Source organism: Platalea leucorodia, assembly GCF_965183815.1.
Source record: "Platalea leucorodia genome assembly, chromosome: 4".
NCBI lineage: Eukaryota > Metazoa > Chordata > Aves > Pelecaniformes > Threskiornithidae > Platalea > Platalea leucorodia.
In genome coordinates, this window is record NC_138826.1 from 110,590,441 (window position 1) to 110,610,089 (window position 19,649).

The 19,649-nt window shown below is 39.1% G+C and overlaps 1 protein-coding gene across 1 annotated transcript in view; it reads right to left on the reverse strand.

Annotated features, from left to right (window-relative positions):
- Positions 1-5,695: 5,695 nt before the first annotated feature.
- Positions 5,696-19,649, reverse strand: part of GRAMD4 (GRAM domain containing 4) — an 82,261-nt gene continuing 68,307 nt past the window's right edge. The window contains exons 10-19 of the mRNA XM_082308548.1: positions 19,141-19,189; positions 18,213-18,284; positions 16,819-16,862; positions 16,611-16,720; positions 15,223-15,377; positions 11,197-11,344; positions 10,640-10,733; positions 9,486-9,570; positions 7,721-7,789; positions 5,696-6,678 (exon numbers count right to left, since the gene is read on the reverse strand). Coding sequence (XP_082164674.1) covers positions 6,577-6,678; positions 7,721-7,789; positions 9,486-9,570; positions 10,640-10,733; positions 11,197-11,344; positions 15,223-15,377; positions 16,611-16,720; positions 16,819-16,862; positions 18,213-18,284; positions 19,141-19,189 — 928 coding nt within the window. The 3' untranslated portion in view covers positions 5,696-6,576. The remainder of the gene's footprint in view (positions 6,679-7,720; positions 7,790-9,485; positions 9,571-10,639; positions 10,734-11,196; positions 11,345-15,222; positions 15,378-16,610; positions 16,721-16,818; positions 16,863-18,212; positions 18,285-19,140; positions 19,190-19,649) is intronic.

A 19,649-nucleotide genomic window follows, 5' to 3' on the forward strand; every position in this document is an offset into this window, starting at 1 on the left:
CATAATTCAGCTTAAACTTTCAGCTAGACTGTAAGGTAAAAGCCAGCCACAAATTACTAAATGAAGTAGAGATGAAGAGAAGTTTTTCATCTAGGCATACAAGTTCTAGTAGGATTTTATCCATTCACATGAGATCATTTAGAGATGAAATAAAGAGCAGGGGACAAAGAAGGGATGCAGTAGGTTAAATGGGCCAAGTGGCTTTGGAGGAAAGTTTGTATATGCACATGAGGAGAAGCAAGAAAGAAGCATAAAGGAAAACATATACAGAGAATTGGGGGAGGGTGAAGCATAAGGCAGAGGCTACAGAAAAACCAAAGTTAGTAGTTAACAGAAAAACATAGGGAAAAAGGAAGGCTGAAGGAAGTCATTCTCCACATATAACTATTCCATGGAAACTGTCAAGGACGGAGCTTCAATAGAGGATGCAAAAGCAGAGATTTTGCCTAATTCACATTCAAACAAGCTGTGAAGCTCACAAGGCACAGGGAAGAGACAGGTATTTAAACACAGGAGGAGGTATTTATCTTCCCCTCATCTTCCCTCTCTGTCTCCCAACCAAATCCAACTTGGCCAAATACAGCATCAGTGCAGGCTAAATATCACATCAAAGACAGGTTCACAACAGCTGCATCGTTGAGGCACTGCATTAAGCTCACTTAACCTACAGAGCATCCACAGCCCAGCGCGGCCACTGCTGCCGCAAGGGACTGTTCCCTGTGCAACACCCTGAGTTCTCGAACACAGAAAAGGAACCCCTCGCATCCTTAGTTCCTTTTTCTCAGGATGTAGGAAAAATATTTGAAGGTCTGAGAGGAGCTAGTACTTTGTCAGTAAAACATTTAGCTTATCCTAAAACTGTTTAAACAGAGGAATTTAGTGAATCCAGGGATTCAGTAGAGGAGCTCAGACTTCAAGATTACTTAAAAGTAATGGCAAAGAAAACCACTCAGCTTCTCCAAGCTGAACGCTGGAACTGTCCTTTGCCATTAGTCGTGGCACTGGACAAGGCCATGCTTTTATCTGCTCACCTGCCTTGAGCCAGCGTGTGCTGGTGACACCCTGCAGACCTCTGCCGGCACGCCTCCTTTCCTTGCCTGGGCCTTAGAGTCACACGGAGAGCAGGTGAGCAGCTCATTCAGTTAAATTGTATTATTTTCATGGGCTGCTGAAGCCAGCTTGAGAAAGCAAGTGCTGTTTTCTGGAAGGCTGTCCCCTCCTGCCAAGTGCCACGCAGTTCATGGCCAAAATGAGACTTCCAGGCTCCACGCTCTCCTTCCACAAGGCTTCAGGCAGGCAGGGCTGAATCCAATCTCTGTAAGTACTGCTGCAGATGCAACTCATCTTGTACAAATATTTAATGAAAAATGCGTTAAAGTAGTACAAGTGTGAAGTTAGGTATTCTCAGAACACGTAACGTACCAGCTTAAAAGCACCATTGCGTTGCCAGATGCGTCGCTGCCATCATGAGAAAACTAATTATTGAAATAAACAGAGCAGCACGCACTCACGCCTGGAGGATCTGTCACAGGCTGATCTATTTCAGCTGAGCAAAACAGAGTCCTGGTTGCAGCTGGGAGAGAGTTAATCTTCCTAGCAGCTGGTATAGTGCTGTGTTTTAGATTTAGGATGAGAATAATGTTGATAACACACCGATGTTTTAGTTGTTGCTAAGTAGTGCTTACACCCGTCAAGGACTTTTCAGCTTCCCTTGCCCTGCCAGTGAGAAGCTGGGAGGGGGCACAGCCAGGGGGGCTGACCCAGGCTGGCCAAAGGGCTACTCCATACCGTATGGTGTCATGCTCAGTATAGAAACTGGGGGAGTTGGCCGGCAGCAGCGATCGCTGCTCGGGGACATGCTTTTACCCTTCTAACTCGTTTCCCCATCCCACGGGCGAGGGCAGGGGTGAGCGAGCAGCTGTGTGGTGCTTAGTTGTTGGCTGGGGTTAAACCACGACAGGCAGAAAGGTGTATTGTAGAGGCAAACAAACAGGTCTGGATTAGAGGAGCAGGCAGCTCACTCCTGGTATTACACTCCTAACTGCAGACAAAGGCCTGTGTACCCAGTGAAAGCCGGTGCTGGGCAGCGAGCCTCCCTGGCATACCCCGGGGATAAAGTAGCCCAGCCATTTATCCCCGACAGGGTTACAGGTTACACAGAAGCACGGCCAAAGGCTCAGGTTCATGTCGGTGTGACTGATGAGCTGAAGTGACCGCAGATGCTGCAAAGAACAGGCGTATCTGGATGTGAAACGCTTCTGCTGAGCACACCTCCGGGGTGGAAAAGGGCTTATTCTTCCCTCCAGCGCCCACCTGTAGCACACTCCGCACCTATCTGTTTTGTGGGCGAGCTCTGGCAGATGCGAGTTTGTACTCCTACCAACAGTCTTGTGTCACCCATGCCCTCCTGCAGTGACAGCATCTTAGAAATCACTGGTTGCTTTTTCATCCCTTAAATTAACTGTATGATTACAAAGTGACAGATGCACTTACAGACAAAGATCTAACCAAAGATATACAGCCGCTCTCCTATACATTAACAGGATTATTTAAAATAAAAGCATGTTCCTTGGGCTTCAAAAGCAGTGAGAAACAAAACCCACGCACCTCCCCCTCAGTGATGGACTTGAGGTGGCTATGAATCTGCCAAAGAGCACTAACTCACCTCATTTCAAGAAATCAGGCGTAGTTTTGATAGATAAGTTATTCAAGTTTGTAAAAAGTGTTAGCACAAAGCATTTTTAGGTTTATTTAAATAAAAATTATAATTTATACAAGACTTTTTAAACAAACAAGATTTTCTTAAAAAATGTACAGGGCAAATCATTTCATTATTTCAATTCTTCATACAGTATAAGTCTTTTGTCAAACAAAAGCTACACTGATAATGAATTATTTACAACTTCAAAATATAGACTCAAACTTCAGACATAAAAATTTTAACATCCATTATATTTCAATGATTAGTAGAAATTAAACATCTGCCAAAATGTACAGAATTCAATAAAAACTACCAGTGTTTTTAATACAAGTTTAAGTAGCCAAAAAAAAGTACATCCTTTCATCTCTTCATGATTGGGTAAAATCTCTTTTCTCTTTGTCTGCAGGAACAAGGGTAGGGTTTTGCTGCTGGCATCCTGTGTGATGTTGCTACTAATAAAGAGCTTGTTTCATTCAATCTTGCCTCACAAAAGCTACAGTGCACGGAAAGGCATGATTTCATATTTCAGCTTTTTTTGCCTTTTGAATTTAAATAGTCACCGATAAAGAATTAAAGCAGTCAGTTTTCATCTCCCTTTTTTTTTCCTCTTTAAAAGGGACTCAAACTAACCAATTCACTTCTAAAGAAGTTAAATCCAATTACACGTGAATGATCCAGCAATGAACCACAGACATCAAAACAGAATTGCAAATATAAACAGCAAACAGACAGACAGAATGACAAGAACATCACTTTCTGCTATTAGAAAGTAGCACTTTACATTAAGTGGCACGACCCAGCCTGTTACTGAAGTACAGCAGGCTATACTGCAGAACTACGTAGGAAGATTGGAATTTAAGGTGAACTTCAGTGTAATTACACAAGTCAAGTATATATTTACTCACTGTCCATCCCCTCCTGCCCTCCAAACCTGTGAGGGTGTAGCAGGCGGAAAAGCACAGGAGTACCCGCGAGCAAACACGCCGAGGTCATCTTCTAGTGTCTCTGGTGTTACGCACGCCACAGGAGCAGTTATGTAGCAGGAACCCGGACAACCCAATGTAAAGTGAACTTTGCAAAATATGTACATAGATGTTTGTCAGTTATATTACAACTCTATTTTTTAAAAAAAATCCAGTCTGTTTTCTATATATTAGAATGAAACGATGTTGCATCGCAGTTTGCAGTAGGTTTACTGCTCTAAGAATTGCTAGTTTTTACATTCACGCTGTTAAAGCGTGGATTAATTTCAAATGTCAACCCACTAGAATTTATAAGAATTTTCTAATTTTTTTGTCCAGAAAAAAAAAAATTTAAGAGCATATTGTATGCATGAGGCATTTCAGTCTGGAAAAAGTGTAACGGATCTTTTCTCCTTCTCCAAAGCCTAGGTATGGTTAATTGTCCTGGCACCATCAGCACAGGACCTATAGCTCCTCCAGGAACCAGAATCTAGGGCAACCCTATATACTAGGGTCAACCAGTGAAGGGTGGGCAGGGGAGGAGGCAGTAAGTGCAAGTCAACTGATTTCCTACTGAAACTGCTGTTATGATCAGAGTGAAGGTATAAATTACACTTGAAAAATGATACAAAAATAAGAAAAAGAGCATGGTCTCTGTAAAAAATATAGTTTTCTGTTTCTTCGAAAAAAAGGATAACCTTAAACACACCCAAGGGATTTTTTCTTAAGACAAAATGAATGAATCTGATTAAGATTTATATAACATTAAGCGATTTTAATGCCTATTTGTTAGCCACACTTACTATTCAAGGAAGCTTCTAGAAAGGAATGCCAAATGATAATACACACCAATTACAAAAAGAGATTAGTTGATTTTAAAGTAGGTTTGGTAAGAAAAATTAAAGATCAAGGATTTTTACTTAAACCTGAATGTGTAAAGTGAAGAAACCATAAACTGTCAAGCTACATCCATTTTACATGATGACAAAATGTATTTCCCACCAGCTTCACTTATATTTTAAGTTTTCAGGCCCTGAGTTACACCATACCTAAGGAGGTGTTACAAATGCACCCCTTTTTCAGGTCATGTAAAGACATGCCGAAGTCCTACTCTAAAGGGAGAAGTCAAAAATAACATTTTAGCCATTACGGTGGATTCTCTCCCATTCTTGTTCACGTTTCCACCCAGGGCACAGAGTTTACCCCATCAGTGTTTCACTTTACAATACCCAACCAAATCACAGTATTCAACAGTATTTCTTCACATCAAGTTCACATTAAGTTCTTCATATTATACCTCTTCATGGCCAGAATGAAATAAGGTTTGTGCAGTCTGACTGCCACCTTCTTCATTACTGCTGCATTTGTTGAGAGACTTTAGTGAAAAACTGTGCTAGGAGTTAAACACCCTTTGGTCTTTGTCTCCCCTCTCCCTCCTTCATTTTACCCCTTTCCCTATAAAGAAAGAAAACTCCTGTTAAAATAAAAAGAGAAAAAAAAAAATCCATGAAATTAAGTCCCATTTTCACATAAGAACTTGCTCTCTCTCTCCATTGCTTTTTTTGGGGACATTCATACAATGTCTGGAGACATCCATACTACCCATCTCAAAAGACACAGCAAAGGAAAAGACATACTGGAAGGCTTGGCATAACTCCTACTGTGCTTTCATGCAAATGCAAATAAAATTCTAAACCTCTCAGATGGGTGCTATTATATAGAGTATAAAAGCTTTCTAATATTAAAGACAAAGGTCAATATGTGCTTTGCTTCTAGAAAGGCCTGAGAGAGTTTAGAGAAGGAGCACAGCCTTCCTGTTTTACCTGGCAGTTGGGTTTAATTGTTACTAAGATTTAATTTTGCAAGGGGAAAGACAGCAACATACCAATGACCCTCAAATTATGCTTTGAAAAGGAACTAGTGCTTTCAGCTGCTATATTATAGTGTTATTTTATTACAAGGTAACTCAAGAGAAAAGCCAAATTAAGAAGAGAGAGTCATGCCTCAGTGTAATTATTCCCACCTGCCCCAACACAAAAAGCCTGCAAGTCTTTAATGCATTAACATACAAACACCTTGTACATACAACATGTACAATAGTTGAGCCCTTCTATGACAAGTATCTACAGAAATACAAATATATGATGCCTAACATTTTAGGAACAACATTTTGGTGCCCTCTTTTATAAAAAGTATCTGCCTGCCTTCCTTCCTCTTACTTTGGTTAATTAGGAAAGGAAGATATAGTTACAAACTTTCTCCTCCAATTCACTGTACAAGCAATTTAAACATCTACGCAGGAAAAACTGAACCTAACCAAACAAGTAAAATATCCTCCTGCAATGCAAGAATTAGCGAGAAGGAGCTATTTTAAGTGCAGTTATAAATATGGAAATACTATGATGATAATACTTCCTTGGTGCTGCTATCAGTTTTAATAAAGAACCCAATTAAAAACTCTGAGCTGAAGAAAGAGACTTCAGGCTGCTGCAGTCATCGTTCTCACATATCAGGGAAAAATAACTAAGATAAAGGGACAAATGTATCCCTAGTGATACCAGTGGAGTTAAAGGGATCAATCTGTTTCACTCCATTATTTAGTCAGTTCTCCAAGTATCTTCCCAGCTTTTAATGTCAATAAATAAACATTAAAAGTGCTTAATGTGCAAGGCTAATAGTGATGATAGCACTTTCACTGTTTTGTTTCATTTTGTTGTTTTTTTTCTTTTTTTTTTTACAAAAACCTTAAAAACAAACATGAAGGCATATATAAAATACACTTGATTTATGTAACAGATAGAATATAAACCACCAGACAAGAAAAATTATTGCAAAATAGATGAGGATGTTCATTTTTTTCACTACCAAGTTGTAAAATAAGAAAGTTTCCTTTAGATCTTCTAAGATAAGATACTAGCTCTCACTGCTTGATGATGCAGAGGTTATTTTCACATATTGGTTGAAAATTGTCTCAAAAGCTTCATCTCTGTGTACCATGGCACCAAACACCAAAGGCTAAATGACAGAAAAAAAAGATCATGTCAGTCCAGAAAAGAAAAATCTTCCTCCAGGTATAGTTTTGGCCAAATCAATAGAAGAAGAGATGAACTGTACTCCAAGTGCATTAATAAAGACATAAAAATCCTCTTCTCTACTAAATCCTTGGATATATAGCAGAGTTTCTAAGATTTTTTCACTTCTCAGGGTCTTTTCCAACCTTAATGATTCCATGATTCCATCTTCTTAAAACAACCATGGCATAAAATGCATCTGCATAGTGTATTAGCGATGGAGAACACTTCAGCTCTCTTTCCTCTCCATCTGCTCAGTGCATGATGTTTTCCTGATTGACCTCTGCTTCCATTAAAGATCTAAAAATCTTTATCTGTGCCTCTTTGATTCAGTTCATAGAATATTTATTTAGGTAAATGAACATTTTTAACCTTCTAATTAAGAAGTACTTCTTAATATCAGACAATGAGCAGAAAGCCTGGTGCAACAGTCGCGTGACTTGGAGAAAAGTTATTTATAGATGATTAGTTTAAAATAAGGTTCAGTCATGTTAAGAAAAGCTTCAGTCACCCAAAGGGTATTTGAGGCTTAGAGAAGCTTAAATCTTTGGCACCATAAGACTGAAACAGGAAAACTGCATCTGAGGGTCAGTCCCTTCCACCCCAAAGCCTCCTCACCCCCAGACACTCTCAAGCCAACAGCTTTTCATTCCAGGCTGCACGCAGAGCAGCCCCCATGCTCCTGATAAAGGATGCTGAGGGAACGGTCAATGGGGGTAATGAAATAATGGAGCAGAAAGGAGGAAGCACATCTTTCTTAACTGTTATAGTAAAATACTCCAGATGCAGCAGAAGAAGCTAAATATTTGAATCATTAAAATTCTGAAGCCAAATATACCGAATAATAGACAAGTGAATTAAAAAAAAAAAAAAAGCCAAACACTGGCATAAGGGGAAAAAAGCCTTTATGCTGGTGCTAGCCAGAGATGCAAGACAACAAGGGCATGAAGTCAAGCACAGGGATACAGATACAGCTAGCTACTTACTTTTTGTGTAGATGGTGTTGATACAGCAATACCCATCCCTGATCCCGGGAGAACAGAGAGCACTTTATACTGAAAAGAAAAAAAGACACAGACCAAGGATATCTTACGTACTGAACAACTGCAAAAGGTGCTGAGAAGGTTACACAACTCGTCACTGGTGTATCCTCCCAGACACAACTGACAGACCTCTATGACAAACAAGAAGAGGCGAGATGCTGTTCTCTGGCCCTGGAGTCAATGGGCACAGCATCACTCAGACAGCAAAAGCCTGCCCCTCCTCTTCCTCCCACATGCCACAGCACCCAGCCTGCCTACTAGAATGAGCCCCAGCCCCAAACCGAGCACCCCAGCACCGCTATGGCCCACAGGAGCTGGCCCAGCCACAATGCCAGGGACCGCACCGGCAGCTGGACTGTGCGGGCAGGTAGAACACCCTGGCCCTATGTGTATATACCTGCCTGTGAGCATCACCTAGAGGTTTCCCTAGAAGTAACATTCACCCACTGTTTAAAGGAGCAGCAAGCAGATCAGAAAAAGCTTCTTTTTTCCAAATTAAATAGACAGTGTATGTATAGGTTTGTTTTTTGGTTTTGTTTTTTGTTTGGTTTTGGTTTTTGTTTTGTTTTGTTTTTTTTAAAGAAAGTCCGTAATGCTAAGAAGGAATACAGTTGGCTGAAGTGGGGAATACCCCCAAGGGGTTAGAGACCCTGAGTCGGGCCTGTGTTTCCCACCCCTAAATAAAACCAGGCACAGTACATTCTTATGCTTGGCTGCATGATCCCTGTCTCATCTTCACTGAAAAAACTACACAGATGCAAAAGCACCTTTATGGCAGTAAAGACCTACTCAACAACGAGCCAACATTACTTCAAGTATGATGTTTAAAATCCATCAATATGAATTATTAATTCCAATGGGAATGTTCAAGTTGAGCGTAAGTTGTCTCTTTTATAGATATGTGATATAAATAGAAGGAATTCATTTGAAAATCTGGAGGTACTTAAGCAGTAAACACCGGGCTGAGTATTTATTTGCACAGCATGATTTAAACTGTGGCACTCACAGCCACAGGACGTAGTAGAAAGCAGGGGTGGCTGCGTTTAAGAGTAGGACGTTTCAGAGAGAGTAACAAAAAGTGACATTAAATGCCATGTAGAATGATGCAAGGCAGCAATAAAGCCATTGGTGACTGCAGGCTGATAAACCTCAACCAGAGGAAGGATCACATTGTACTTGCCGTGCTTCCAACCACCAACTTCTTGCCTCTGTTAGTGATGGGATCCCAACCAGACGAAACTCCAGCCCGAGCCAGTCTGGCTATTCTAATGATCTACCTTTCTCCACTGACAATAATCCCTCTTCCCCCTGAGGCACCTACTTTTAAGATGGTGCATCTACCAATATCAACACCCAAACTGAAGTTAGTATTACACAATTCCTGCTCACAATAAATCTTCTTAAAGCCTACACAGCTCTAGTCAACACAGGAGTTAAGAAACAATACAACTTTAATTTTAAAATAATTCAGAAGTGTAAGGGTTTGGTAAACTACTTTGGTTTTATGTTCATAGTAAGCTTGCTTGCGGTGAGTCCAAATGGCTGAACAAGCAGTTCTGGGAAATATTCTTGATCAAAGAATTACATTTTACATACAAAAATTATCAATGGCATGCTTTTTCAAAATAACATAAGTAGAAAAGCAAAACATGACTAGCTGAACAGAAAACCAGCTTTCTCCCCTATTTGCAACACAAAACAGACATACCTTCTGAATATCTGTTATATCCGTTAGCTTTATAACTTTATTTCTTTTAGATGAGCCGGATTTGGAGCTTTCGAAGCACAAGTAACTGAAGACAAGGAAAGAAAATGGTCATTTTGATACAGTATTCTAAAACAAAGCTCTCAATATCCCTCCTGTCACTTCTGAAGTTTGAGATCTCACAGGTTAAAATCAGCTTCAAAAAAAGACAGAGGCACATAATACGCAATTCAGTTACGGCTTCTAAAGTAGAGCAAACATTCATAAATTCTAGCAACTGGATAACATGTCTGAAAGCCCAGAACACACAGCATGCACACACAAAAAAATCTTGTTTTATATTACTGCACTGAATGGTTAAACCTGACGAGCATTTTAAAGACACAGGAAGCATGTATATTATTAAACAGTTGAAATACCAATCTCAAAAGGTTTATAAATCTTTTACCATCCTAAGAGAAGATTAATGGAAAACAGTGCATTAGTTTCACATTATTGTGATGCAGACAAAAGCTCAGATTTCTAAATGCTGGAGAGTGGTCTCCATCACTAGGTGACATGGCATACAGATGAGCTTTACTTCCATTCATTACACTCCAAAGGAATTTCAGTGCAAGACCCAAACAGTAGTGACAATAGCTACTCAGCCCTGGGAGGCTAGGGGGTAAGTAAGGATGAAAAAAAATAAAAATCAAGTACTAGTTTTGAAACCAAGGCTTGAACTTCTGTTTTCTTTTTGTTGCACATTGTTTCAAGGAAGTTATACGTTCAATTTGCTTTAAAAAAAGAAACTAAGAGTATTTGCCAAATACCCATTGATCACAACTCTCAAAATACGCCTAGCTTTTAGGTTTCTTTTTTAGTATATAGATAGATAGATAGATAGATCCACATCAAGAACTGCAGCTACTAACAACCGACTACATAGAGCTATTCTGCATTCTTATGCAAGCCTTTCCAAGGCAAAATCACATTTGTTAAGCGTTACCACACCCCAGATTCAGCTCTCCCTCTCCTATGGTGCTTTCTTGAGGTTTTAAAGCACCATGAAAAGGCATTTTTGTTTCAAAACATTGTTGAAGGATTACTTTTAGATTCAATTTTTTAATGTCCGTTGCATTTCCCTCCTGAGAAATGTCTGGAGTGTAATGACTTACTTTTCTGTGACATAAAGAATTCCATTCCTGATGTAGTCTGTAGGCATCTTCCTATCCCTGTTAATCAAGCAACAGCGCCAACCATTTTCACACACTGAAAAAGTCATAACAAGAAATCTTACTTTAAGAAAAAGAAAGAGACAGGCATTACCCCCAGCAGTTTCCTTATAAAACAGCAGAAAACACTGAAAATTAAACTTTAGATACCTAAAACTAGAAGTGTTTACAAAGAAAAGCCTAAATAAGGTGTTTTTAGACATCATAACATCTGTTTTAATGCTCGTTTAAAAACCAAACCAAAACAAAAACCACCCACACAATTATTCCCTTTAACTTGACTACTCCATTTGCATTACCACAAAAGGCATGCCAGGCTGTGCATTCTTTCAAAGCACTGTAAGGATGTGGAATGAAAAAGACCATCTCCATTCATCCTAATTTAAAGCAAGTCTTTTTAATCAAAAGCTTATACCAGTATATTACACAGAAAGGGAATTCAACGATCCTTGGCTTTTTAGAAAATACTCTACTAATGTAGCCTTCCTGTTGCATAATACCTGCCAAAGGACGCTCATTTTCTGACAAGTTAAAAACTTCATGGAAATTCCCCCTCTTGGTGGTATGAAAGCGACTTGTGTCTTCATCTTTGCTTATGCCGGTTGGGGCACTTGAGCCCACGTAACTTCTGGATGCTGCTGTTTGAAGCTGCAGAAAAATAAACATGATTCCAAAATTTGAAGAGCAACATTTAAGCTGTGCTCTTAAAAATAACTTGGCTAACTACTCTTTCTAAAAAAAGATCTGTAATGCAACCATTTTCATTAGCTACTTCAATAAAGTTAACTTTGGACTACTGCAATATGCTATTGCTATAGCACAAAGCTCTAATGTGCTATCTGAAGATCACCTTTCAGAGTGCTGCCCTTTGATGGACATAGTTTGCAGGGGTGAAAGCACATGGTGCTAGATGGACCTATCTTAAAATACCGTTTTTCTACAGTAAAGGGTATATCTGGTTAGACACAGCTAAGTCACTGCACACAACTCCAATTATCATACTAGTGGGACTAATAACAGTTAATATATTACCAATACTTGGCTCGTCTTCAAGAGACAGAGCAAGCACAAAATATTATTGCACAAAATAAGTTTAGAAAGAAAAAAGAGCAAACAAAGAAAAAGCCACAAAAAACTGCATTAGCTCATTAGGAACACATATGCTGAAATTGAAAGGAAGTTTTCCACGCTACGATCCATACCTTTTCATGCCCTGACAGCTAGCAGGAAAAGAAACAAACAACACAAATGTGACAGTGACAAAAGAAAAAAAGTGAAGTCTATTTAACAGTATAATACATAGAATAAAACATGAACTGAATGAATCTGCAAGATCTTGCTCACAAACCAAGAGACTACACACAATGAATGCAATTAAAAAAAGAAGAGTTATCAGTGGTTAGAGCACACCAGTTCAATTTATTCAGGTTGCATTAGAGACATTGATCTTTCCTTTGCTTTGAAGATGCACCGAATTTTGAGAGTGTTGACATGTGAAACAAAATCAGAATGGCTGTCAGCATCCTTAGGGGGGGAAAAGGTAGCATGGAGTTCCCAAAACCAAAGTATTTGAGTAAAATCTACTTTTAAACAGAGCTCCTGAACCACTGGAGACTGCCCTAGCAAACAAGCCTTGCTTCTGGAAGGATGGCAGGCAGTTTCTTTTGGAAAGCTTGCTTGTGTTTGCTTTTTCATCTTGGTGGGGCACCACACGATTCCAAAGGCTGGCTTTTGTCATCGAAGCATTAACAGCTCTTAGTCCTACTGTACACATGCAGTTAAACAACTGGCAAACTGACAGCATGCAAGCTCAGGACTAAGCCCTTCTGTAAAGGCCCGATGCTGCTGGAGGCCAACCAGCCTCTGCTGGTTTTTTTTGCACAGAAGTTGGCAGCCCTTGACACTTTGCAGGATTTAGCGCCAACAAAAGAAATCCAAAGCAAATGAAAAAGTGCGCACTGCAACCGCTGACTAGAAACCAGACTGACAAAACAGGCATGACAGAGGGTATTTACCATCCAGCTTTTAGGGTAACTGTAATACAACGATGCCTCGGGGGAAAAAAAATAAAGAAAGTTGACATGGAAAGCAAATGGTTGATGATAACTGTACTTTTGCTTCAATTACTGCCCCTCTGCTGTGCCCTTAGCAACGATCAAGCCCCTGGAACCAAGGAAAATAATAGCTTCTCCAGCAATTTGTGTGCAAGTAAAGATCAGATGAATTTTTGGAAGGCTTTCTTAGACAAGTTATTTGCTCCATATGCACGTAACCAGGTGAAGCACCATGGTCCAAAACAAACAAAAGGTCAGGGCAAGAAGTCTAATGCTTTTTGCGCTGGAATGAGGATTATTCCTTCTCTCTGCTACACTGCTTCCTACCTACCCATTATATAAAGAGATTTAAAAAAGGTGTTTAAACTTCAGTACAACATCCCATCCAGTGGCTGAAGACGTGAGAAAGTTCTGCCCTTACTTCTAGTCCTTCCTAAAACAGGCAAATGTTTCCTCTGCCCTTAAAAGCAGCAGCTAATTTATCCATAACCACCCAGGCTTGAGACAAGCTATGGTCGATTACTAAAAGAAAAGCATTGCATCCAATTTTGATAAGCCTTAAATCTAACTGGAAGTGATTGTATTTGTAATGCTGGAAGAGTCCTGACTGCCTAAAAACGTCACCAACAACCTGGAGGTAGGAATATCTGGAGGTATTCCTTTTCACTTGATCTGTCATCAGCTTTTGACATACAACCTTTACCCATCAGATACTGTTGTTGGGATTGTTGTCTAAGGACATGGGGTCAGAGTGGTGGTATAGGCAATGAATATTGCATTGTGTCTTGGTTTATGGTGTCTGGTATGCTGTTTTATGATAAGAAGCCAGAGCAAATGCACATACGCTGGCACTACATGCTTTTGGGCTCTGCCTTTTCTAGGAAAAAAATTAAAAACCTATTTGGTTTTTACCTTTTTGTATAAAAATCTACTTTTTATACTAGACGTTCCCAGAAATCTCTCAGGGGGTAAGAAAGTTTGTCTAAAATTATTGAGACCAAGTTAATGTCTCCTCTCAAAGACATTTGGAAGAAGATAATGCAGTCCTGAACATCCTTTCCAGGGAGACAAACCAAGACTGTCACAGCAGACACAGTAGTACTAAAACCCTGGTCTATTTGTCAAACCTTAAGCCATAAGGAAAAGCCAGAAGGGATAATTACTCTCTAAGTTTATGGATTCAAGTTCAGCAGTTCAGAGCCTTTCCACCTCTAAGGCAGATTAGAGAAACCCAGCAAGAAGCTGCCACAACCACCACAGTATGTGAACGATAACCTGTAAGCTCGAGAGGCAAAGAAATTTCTAAGCCCATCTTCTGCAAGCAAGAGAAATACAGGCTACAGACAGCTCCATCCAAGCACTCATTTGCCTCTCTCATCCTCTGGAAAATAGGAGCAAAGGACTCACTTTCTGTCAGAGACTGTCTTTTGCTTCCTTCTGAAACACTCAGATTATGCTGCAGTTATTTTACCACCAACTACTCCATCTCCCCCAGAACCCCGTATTTCTTCTTCTTCTTCACAGGTTAACTACCGAGGGTTCATGTGTTTATCCCTTTTGCTCTCCAGTTTTGTACCCAGGCTGAGTTATTGCTAAGTGCTGCACATTATAGTCAAGAAGCTTATGACAGTACTCAGATGCCCTGTGAATGTAATTAGATATTGTGATAAGAGGCATTAAGTAAATGCTAAAATTGGATTAGACTGAAGTTTTATTACAACTACTTTTTTTTTAACTAATAAACATTGACAAATTCAGGATATGGAGAAGCGTGACTTGCTTTTCAGTTATCGTGTCAGGCCCCAAAACAATCTGCAAAGATGCACAAAACAAAACACTTAAAGATTTAACTACGAGATCTTAACAAAAGAAAAATTTACTGTTGGAGTACCAACATGGTGAAAAAGTCATTTAGCACCACTATGCTAAAAGGTCATCTAATACCAATAACCATAAGACATAATGCCTAAGTCTGTAAACTACTTTATTACCTCTGTTAATGCTTATCCCATTAGTAAGCTGCATATTATACTCAAGCCTTTTTTTTTAACTAGTTGTTCTTCAATCTACACAAGCAGCTGAATTTCCACTAAAAAGAATGTCTGAGAACAGAGAAAGGGAACACAAAAAGACTAAATTTTGACAATAAAATCACACAGAATGTATGTTACAGAAATTGATACGAATATGGATGGTGTTATTTTTGTGCATTTAGTGTCATATAATTTCTACGATATATACATGTTTATATACACATTTTGATAATAGATTCCTTTCGTACAAGAAACAGAATCCATATAAAAATTCTGTGGATCTTGAAAATAATAAAAAAAAGAGAACTCACATTGACTGTTAGGATTTAATTAACCTTCCCTTTAATGTGCTCTAGTCACTGGGGAAAAGGGGAAGGGAGAAAGGGATCTGATTTTCAGATGTTGGGAGCAGAGGGACAGAAAGATTTATTAGCCTTACCCGTCTCGACACTGTAGCATTAGACCTTTCTTTCAGCTGAGGATCTGTCGGGAGACTTGTCCAGATGATATAAGGAGTATCATACTTAGCTCTTAGTCTGGGGCATCGTTTGAAGATAAAATCAATAAGGAAAAACTTGATTCCAGCATAGAGTCCTGAAAAAAGGTCATTTTAGTATGCATGTTGAAGGCGCATTAAGAACATTACTGTTTTGATCATATTCTAACAAGTTCATAAATGAAACCAAATTCTGTAAGTATCTTCAGTCATAATGCTAAACCATTCTCTTGGTTTTAATAGTTTGATTCTTCTTCCAAAGGCAGGAAATTATTTTTCTTCTCCTCCCCTGCCCAGATTCCTTCTTCCCTATCCCCAGTTCTTTTAAACCATTTACATCGCTTTCTATTACAGAAGAACGTTAAAATAATTCAAACATGCATTCCTTATTACCAGAAGCACTCTGAAAACATGATATACTTCCAAAACAGAAAACACACCAGAGCATTAAACTGTGCAGCTCCTTGCAAGAATTTAAATGGCAACAGAGGGCTCTCATGTACTACATTAAACCCTATCTTCCAGTCTAGTATGCCCTCTTATTTTATACAAGATATTTCCTTGCATTCTGCCAGATTAAAAAGGACTTGGAATACTCCCTCAAAACTTTAGTGAATGCAATTCAGATCTCTAATAGTCAGAATAAAAAAAATAATTCCTCACACATCTAATTCAACTGCTGTGTCAGCAAACCTACGTTTATGTTCAAGCTAACACAGTTTGAAGTGCAGTGCCACTAAAAGTAATACTCATTTGATGATATCATTACTTTAATGAAAAAAAAAAAATTAGAATTCTTGGTTCACAGGACATGGCTTCATATCTTAGAGAAAAGACAGTCTCATGCTGTAGTGAGAACCTTCTTTTCTTGATTCCCAGTTGAGATTTCAGCATCTGCAACTTCACTCACAGTAATTTGTTCATTTTGTCCAGCCTACCCTCCAAGTTTTACAAGTAGTCCCCTTAACCCTTTCATTTTAACCCTGTCATCTTTGTGCCTTCTATGTGGTCCCACATATTTCATTTGCAAGGATGTATGAGTGAAAAAAACCCAAAATATAGCACTTCCCAGAAGCCTCACCATAAACTTTCCCTCTTCAAGGAACAAATGCATTATCCAGTCTTTTTCTATTATATTATGTATTCAGCAATGGTTTTTGAAATGCACATGATAAACAATGCCAAGCACAATGAAAATACTTTAAAAAGCTGCATTATTTATTAATGCAGGGTTTTCTTTCTTAAACGCTAAAATTCTCCCTCTGAAGATCACGTTAAGTTTTAACTCATTAAGTCCAGACTGTAACAGGTCAATTATTTATTGCATTTACCCATTGCAAGCCCAATAATCCTGTAGGGCAAAAAGCAGGATGCAATAAAAGCTGCCCATAGAGTAATGTAGAGCTTCTGTGTTATTTCTGGCTGGACCCACATGAACAAGCTGAGAACAAAAAAGAAACAAAATTTTATTACTAGCATTCCAGACATTGGTCAAGTCTTGTTTAAAGAGGAAAAATACACTCATGCCAGATAACTTACTTTTTAATTTTTTCCAGTATGTCTGCCATCTTGCCAAAAAGGTTCTGCATAAGAAGCAAGAGAATTAAAACCAAGTCCTGCATTATTTTGTTTTTTTTGTCCGCGTAACAGAAACCAACAGAGTTATCTTACTCTGTTGGTAATAAGCAATTCCCAGAGTGATTTTTTTTTATACTCATTTCTAGCCATTTATGTACTTCACAACCGAGTAAATACAGAACAGAATAGCAATACTCGATGACTTCCATCTCATTTAACACCTTGTTCTGTAACTCATGATTGATTGTCAGAAGTGAAGAAGCTATTTGACCCCACTGTCACGACTGGAAAGTGTTTACATCACTGCAAAAATTTTAAATTAAGCTGTCAATCCAAAAGTTAAGAGATTCTGTCAATAGGTAACAAAATGGGAAGTTTCTTCACACTTTTCGAGCACTGAAATTTCAGGAAATGGTTACTGAGTTCATCAATTGTTGGACTGTTAGCTTCTTTGGAAACACCCCACTATCAGGTTTTTATAATACACCCTTGGAGTTACTAGATTCCAAGTAATTCCAACAATTGTTCATGCAAACTGACCCCTGCTCAGGACTAAGAGGGTTATTCACCCATCTTCTCTGACTGATCCCTGCTGTCACAGCACCTGTAAATTTCATCTTCCCAATAAATTTCCAAAGGTGTTCATATAAAGATATGCACCACCACCAGAAGAAAGGAGATAAGCGTGCACAGTTGGCAAGAGAGAGGTAAGGTACTTTAGCTGCGGCACATTGTTAGATATGGCACAAGGCTGCAGTTCAACTGGATGGTGGAGTCACTCAGCTGCTGGGGTAGCTCATCAAACTGATGGAGCTGGGAGAAAACATTCCTTCACCCTCTCCCACACAAGCAGCAGATTTCAGGGCCGAGGTGGAGGCGGTGGTGTTGTTTGAAACAGGCGATTTCAGAGATGCTGTACAAACTGTTGAATTAACACAGCTGAACAGACAGTAGCCTTCAGCTATATCTTGAAGGAATAGGGTCTCCTACACCAGTTTTGCGACTAGCAGATTTGGGATATGGATCCACACTCCAGTACATTGCCACCTGATCTACATTATCAGAAACTCATGTGGGGAAAAACTGTCAAAAGCTGCTTCTGTTCCCCTCCAGACCTCGCTCAGAGCTGTGACTGGAGAACCTCAACCAGTTCCCTGAAGCATTGTGCCATTTCAGAAGCTCCAGGAATCTTACTGAGATCTCTATTACTCATAGATAAAGATCCCTATGCAAGAAAAGTATTGCTTGTTTGAGTGTTTGTTTTCATAGGCTGCATAATGTCTTTTGATCACTTGGACTATGAACCTCCTTGTTTCTAAGGAGGCAACCAGAGAGGTCCAAGAGCAGCACAGTACCTGCGCCTTCTGAGCCACGTCTAGAACAAGCTGAAACTTTTCAGACACGGTCAGGTCCTCTTTTGGGGGTTCCTTGGGCAAGAAAGAGACAATCCATTAATTTTCAGCTCAGCTGAAACTCGTATTTTACAAAACTCCTCATGACAAGGCGACCCCTCAACTTTCTTGGCAATAGTCCTCTCACTTTAAACAGTCTCTAAATTTACCAAGTTCCTCCCTTGTTTCAGGTCTACTCTTTATGTCTTTCATTGTTGGTTATCTTTAGTTCTCCATGCTTTTCCTCCACGGTATATGCAAACATATTAATATGAGGCTATGAAAGACATAGTAAGTCTTCGGAGCAGCACAGTTACAATGACTTTCAGTCTATGACCACACACTTAATCTGACCTATTTCTGGTCTAGCACAGAAATGTCATTTTTGTTAGAAGTTTTACATCTATAAATTTTTCATTTATTTATTTAAATAGATTATTGGCCTTTTAAGAGTAAAAAAATTATCCTGGAAGTAAGGTCTCACTAAATCTTAGTGAAAGGTTTGAAATTCAAAGAGCTTCATCTTACATTAACATTTAAAATCCTTCCTGCTTAAGGCAGGGTATGCAGACATTAATTTCAAAATGTTACAAGGAAAACAGAATGCAAGGCTTCTTGAAGATCCCACACAATCTAACTTGTCCCAAGCTGGCATATTAACATTGATTCCAGAAATGTGATTCAAGTTTGGAACATTTTAGGGTGAAACACCCAAACCTAAGAGTGCTGTTAGTGAAGACTTCTAAATTTCAAGAGAAAGAAAAAAGTTGTAGTTTCTTTATTTGCACCTCGCTCTTCCTTCCCTTCACAACTACCCACATAAATGCAGAGGCATGTTTTAAAGGTGCAACTTTTAATGTAGGCACACAGGTCAAACTGATCAAAGACCTACCACGGGTTCAGAAACTTCAGGCACAATGCTCCACTGTATTCTCCAACCCCTAGAAGTTATGGAAATAGTTAAAGAGAGCAAGTACTTCTTCTCCACCTGCCAACATGGATTATTTGTAAGAGGTTAAAAAGTAGTTTTCTGCAGCAAGCACTATGGCTTAAGAAAATAATAGAACAATCCCCGAATTAATGAAGAACCCACAACATAACAAAAGCACAAGTGGCCAACCACAGACAGCTTTAAAGGTATATACATTTAAAAAAAAAATATATTAGGTAGATACTACACTGAATCACTGCTTCGGGTTTTACAACAGAAGTGAACTTTTGTGCACACGCACAGACTAAATTATTAGGAATATTTTTTTCTTGTTTTTTCATGTGAACAAAATTATATCAACTTATTCAGGAGCCTATTTTCTACCGGCAATTTTCAAAGAATAGAGTGTAAGATAGTAAGTATCAATTAAGAAGTCAGAAAATTATTTTAAAATATGCACATTAAGGTCC